The 5752-nt window shown below is 39.0% G+C and overlaps 1 protein-coding gene across 1 annotated transcript; it reads left to right on the top strand.

Annotated features, from left to right (window-relative positions):
• Positions 1 to 752: 752 nt before the first annotated feature.
• On the top strand, positions 753 to 4433 carry cldn11b (claudin 11b). The gene is made up of 3 exons (XM_064332619.1): positions 753 to 1296; positions 1931 to 2095; positions 3357 to 4433. The coding sequence occupies exons 1-3, from the start codon at positions 1071 to 1073 to the stop codon at positions 3617 to 3619; spliced, it is 654 nt and encodes a 217-aa protein (XP_064188689.1). The 5' UTR covers positions 753 to 1070; the 3' UTR covers positions 3620 to 4433.
• The last annotated feature ends 1319 nt before the right edge of the window (positions 4434 to 5752 follow it).

The raw sequence follows: 5752 nt of genomic DNA on the forward strand, positions 1-5752 counted from the left end.
AGTGCTTTAATCAATCAGCTAATAACGAAATAGAATAGAAAGAGAAGGAAAACAATTTATGTCAATTTGAAATAAATAGGTGTTTCTAATTGATCGCGCCATTCCGAGCATGGCACAAGTCCGTAGTCTAAGTTTAAATACGTAATAAAGCACTTATAAAAGCCTTCATAAAATGTGCAACGGTAACTTCAGATAGTGCCACAGACGCAGGCTGCGGCTATAGGCTTCAGCCGCTAGATGGTAGCCGTGCTTAAAGAATGGATAAAACATCTGTAGAAGTCCACTCCTCAAGATGTTATTTCACTGAAAAGCACGGGATCTTTAAATAAATTTCACTATTGGTTATTCTAGTGACAGAATTGGGAGGAACAGATGAGCTATTTTGCTAAAATAATGATTTTGATCAATTCAAGCTGTTGTGCAAAAAACAAGACGAAATACTGAGAAAATCCAGTGGGAAAACAGTATGATGCTTGTGCTTTAGAGTTTAGCCTACATGACATTGAAATAAAATAGGCCTATACAGTTTTGAGTCTAAATAATTTGGAGTACAGTTAAAATATGAACTTGCCCTGCTGGTTTTTATTTGTATTACAAACACGTAGGCTATGGAAAACCAAAAAATATATATATTTAAAAAACCGGAGGGAGAAAGGCATAACCGTTAACATCTTTCTCTCTTCAATCCTATTGGCAGAAAGTTTTGGGGGCTTTGTCGAGTCTCCGGTTGGGTATAAAAGCCGTGATATTATATTTCAAGAGAAGAAAAACTTTTTGTCTTTGCACGGGTTTCATCGAATGGAATTATCACGACCCAATACTGCAGTTGTATATTCCTGACTTGGACGGACTCTGGAAGGATACTATAGGCTTTTCGTCGCAATATCCACTTATTTAAATATTACCAGTATCTGAAATATTTCCTCTATCTGTATTTGGAGATTTCAGACATCATTTTCCACAGCATTTGTCCAAAAAAGAACAAAAAACAAAAAAAAAAAAAAAAAAAAAAACACCTAGGCTACCGAGTGTATTGACTACAGTATACCCCCTTAGTGTCCAGCAGCAACATGTCGCAAAGCTGTCTGCAATTCAGCGGTTTTACTGTGAGCTGTATAGGCTGGGTCGGAATAATTATCGCGACTGCCACCAACGACTGGGTTGTGACCTGTAAATATGGCATGCACACCTGCAAGAAGATGGACGAATTGGGCGCCAAAGGTTTATGGGCCGATTGTGTCATTTCTACGGACCTATATCACTGCATTGCTTTAAATCAGATCCTCACCTTACCTGGTAAGAATTTTAACCTACTTTTAACCTTTTCATCTCAATGAGGGCATTGCGTTCTGAGCAAGCAAATATCATTCGCCTAATTTTAAATGTGGACTAATTTATTAAACTTTATTTTTTTAATAGTATTTTAATTAAAATAAATGATAAAGAAAAAGCATTGTCCCCGTTATTGGGCTGTTAATACATTTGGTGAAAAATCTTAATTTCGAAACGAGTTCAGCTAATCATCTTCCTTTAGCCTACATGCATTTAAGGGGAGATGGAAGTTTATTTATTCCAGCTCTCATAAAAACGTATTCCTTTGCAAATAGTTTAGAACTTTTTTGTACACAAACCTTTATTGTGGTGCTTACCTTTTGTGGTTTTTGTGTTTGTACTGCGTGTACTTGAGGTTAGGCTACTTGCAATACAAAAATCACAGCATGGGTTTGCAGAAACCTTTCTTATATAATTGCTGTTGATAATTGCGAGTAGGCCTAATGGTAACTTTTCTTATAGATCACCCATTTTTCCGTGAACCCTTATAGCTTCATATTCACTCTGAAAAATGAGATAGGACCCATAAATTTTGTGAGATTTTCATTAAAACTGGGTTCAGTTGAAAAAAACCTTTTGCACCCGATTTTGTTCGCAGCGTACATCCAGACATCTCGCGCACTGATGATCACGGCTTCCATTCTCGGGCTGCCCGCCATGGTGCTCGTGCTGATGGCCATGCCCTGCATTAACCTGGGAAATGAACACGAGAGCGCCAAGCACAGGCGTTCGGTTCTGGGAGGGGTATTGATTCTCCTAATGGGTGAGCCCGCCTTTCACTACAGGATGCTGCTTGTTATGTCTTTATATTTGCGTCGCTTTCATCCTTACCCGGCCTTTAGCTATGCATGCATAATTTTGTACATTTTATATATACATATATAGGAATTTAGTTAAGCTATTCAATTAAAAAGCACCTTTGTTTTTATATTTTGTAATATCCTCAGTAGATTTAAAAGCCATAGACACCTATAATACCAGTTTGAAGGCATATGCTTTAATTATATATATATATATATTTTTTTTTTTAATTATTTTTTTTTTTTTTAACCCTCCTAATTGCCACCCCAGCTGTCTCCTACCGGAGGCCTTCTCTCATCACTGCCCCACCTTAAGCCTTGAACTGTAGTCGATGACCTGTTACTCAGTCCCAAATGAGCCACGGGCTTCCTACATCCTGTTTCATAAAGAGAGAGGTTTCCTAATCATAAATGCATGATCAGGTTAAACTTCACTGGACCTGAATAGCGCATACTGTGAATGTGTGGTTCAAACTTTTATTAGTCCAGGGGCCGTTGAGTTTTACCACACTGGAACTATTGTACCACCTTCTCTGAGGGAATGATTGATGCTAACTGTTAAACTCATCTCAAAATGAAAATGTTACTTCATCTGTAAAGTGGCATTTATGCAAACCGTAAATGTGTCCTTTGTCTTTTGACTTAGGAATACATGTGAGTATTTCTTTATTTTTCTTAAATTCAGACTGCTGAATTAATGTTGGTGGCTGCAGAACTTGCAAAACCGTCCATTAAGAAAAATACTGATGTTTGATATTATTTTAAAGCCAAAGTTCATGGTAAATGTTGACTGCATTTAGGCTGTAGTCTTTCAGACAGAAAACCAACTGTGTTGATTGTCAGTAATCAAATCTTTAAGTAAAATAGAGGGAACTTTCTCAGTAAGAAGGGTAGGTGGGGGACAAGCACAAGGGACCACAGGCCTAGATTAAGTCAATGTTTATTTTATTGTTGACTTACAAGTGCATACAGAAATGTTCTATTTCCCCACAATGTAAACAGATTTTTCCCCAGACTACTACAGGGAAGAAGCCACAAAAAACTGTGGAGTTCAGTGTTAATCAAAATTAAGGACACATTTTGTTTGAATCATGGCCATAATGGCTAAAGCAAAGTGAAAGTTAGCCAAAAAAGACAGAGAGGCAGTGATGTGTGAAACTTTAAGATGGCCCGCAGTTCAGGGATTGATTGGTAATGCCTTTTTGTCTGTGCCCTTCTGCCTAGCTCTATGTGGGATTGTGTCGACCGTGTGGTTCCCAATTGGTGCGCACCATGAGCAAGGCCTTATGTCCTTTGGCTTCTCCCTGTACGCTGGCTGGGTAGGCTCCGCCTTCTGTCTGCTGGGGGGCTCGGTGATCAGCTGTTGCTCCAGTGACCGCCCTGTCCAGTATGCAGAGAACCGCTTCTACTACTCCAAGCAGGGTGGAGCCAACTTCGCCCCCACCTCCTCCTCCTCTGCCAACCACGCCAAGAGTGCACACGTCTGAGCTGGATGGGCGGGGTGGGTTGAGTCAACCTAAACACCTCCCATTCAAAGGGAAAATGAACTTCATGGGTCAGGAGCCTGTGGAATTATGGAGAACCATTGTACATATGAATGGTATGTACAGCGAACTGAAATGCAGAGACTATATCCCCCCACCTCCACACTTTTCTGGAAGATCTGTTTAACTACGTCAGACTTCTGGTAAAAGGTGTTTGATTTGACATTCACCCCCAACAGACTTTATGTGATCACTCACACCGGCATCTTGGTCCGCCCATTGAACTGGTATCTACATGGCATTGGGGGGTGCACATTTTAAAGGGAACTTATCAAAAACTTCAGTTTTCTCCTGACTGTTGCATTTTGATACAAATGTATATTTTTGTCATAAATGTTAACTTTCCATTGGAAATATTTGTTTTTTTATGAATGTATAATTTTATGTTTAAACCAGTTATTGTGAATGCAAATGATAAAATATGTACAGTTTGAATAGCTGCAGTTTAATTGATTTAAGTGATACATTTGGGAACTTCCCACCATGGAGGACTTTGCTTGTATTTGTGTCTCTGTGTGGAAAATTACCATAATCAGCACTGTCTGACCCATGACTGACACATAGCTCTAGTGGGTGTGGTGCCAGTGCTTCGTACAGGAGACAGTCTATTGGAGCGACTCACTTACAAAAGACGTTTCCTCTTCAACTTTTTTTTCTGAATTTTACATCCAAGAAGGGCGTTATTTATTGCAATATGTCTAGCCCAGTTACGCTCAGTATGTTGTTTCTTTTATTAAAGATATGTTTCTCAAAAAACTGCAATAGCAGTGTTTTTTTATTGTAGGCGTGTGGCTAAATATATATTTGCATATGCTCTAGACCCATTTACATTTTAGTTTGTATGTTTTTTACATATCCACGAGTGGAGAAATAGGTTCATAATTGTAATAATTGATTGCTTCTATATTGCATATACACACTGTGTCTGTATTATCCTATATATAGTGATATATATATAGTAGTAATGTTTGGCTCTGTACTCCACAATTCATATGTGGTTAAGTGCAGATTCTCACGTTTTATTATAGGGTATCTTTACATTTCAGTTCACCATGTAGAATTTACACCACTTTTTTATATATAGCCCCCCCTCCCCCTCCTCCCACCAATTCAGGGCTTCACAATAATTATGTTTGGGGCAAATGGATTTACAGGCATTTCTGATTAGTCAGGTATGTTCAATTGCTTCCTTAGTGCAAATATAAGAAAGCTTTCTGTGTCTTGATTCTAGGCTTTTGATAGCCTTTGGAGTCTTTTATTAACATTTGACAACATAAGGACAGGAGAACTGTCAATGAAAGTGAAGATAGCCATTATAAGGCTGAGAAATAAGAAAACTCAGAGACATGGGCCTACCAAAATCAACTGTTTGGAACATCATTAAAAGGAAACTATAGCACTGGGGAGCTCAGTAATCGTAAAGGGCCTGGTGGGCTAAGGAAGACCTCTACAATTGATGACTGAAGAATTCTCACCTTAATTTAGAAAAACCCCAAAACAGATCAGAAACACTCTTCATGAGGCAGGCGTGGATATGTCTGTGACTAATGTCCACAGAAGACTTTACAAACAGAACTACAGGGGCTACACTGCAAGATGCAAACCACTAGCTAGTCACAAAAACAGGATGGACTGGTTAAGGTTTGCTGAGAAGCACCTAAAATATTCTGCAGAATTCTGGAAAAAGGTCTTGTGTACAGAGGAGACCAAAATTAACTTGTTTCAGAGAAATTGCAAGAGAAAAGTGTGCAGGCCAAGAGGAACTGCCCAAGATCAAATGCACCCCCCCCCCCCCATTCTCTGTGAAACATGGTGGCGGGGATGTTATGGTTTGGGTATGCATGGTGGTATGGTGTATGATATAACTGCTGATAGCAGCAGCAGAATCAATTATGAAGTGTACAGAAGCAGCTAATCTGCTCAAGTTAAAGCAAATGCATTCAAAATCATTGGACGATGCTCCATCCTACAGCAAGGACAATGATCCAAAACAAGGGTTTTTTAAAGCCAAAAACTGAAAAGTCATCCAGCTGAACATGCATTTCATATGCTGAAGAGAAAACTGAAAGCAACTAG

This window comes from Anguilla rostrata, chromosome 4 (assembly GCF_018555375.3).
Source record: "Anguilla rostrata isolate EN2019 chromosome 4, ASM1855537v3, whole genome shotgun sequence".
Lineage (NCBI taxonomy): Eukaryota > Metazoa > Chordata > Actinopteri > Anguilliformes > Anguillidae > Anguilla > Anguilla rostrata.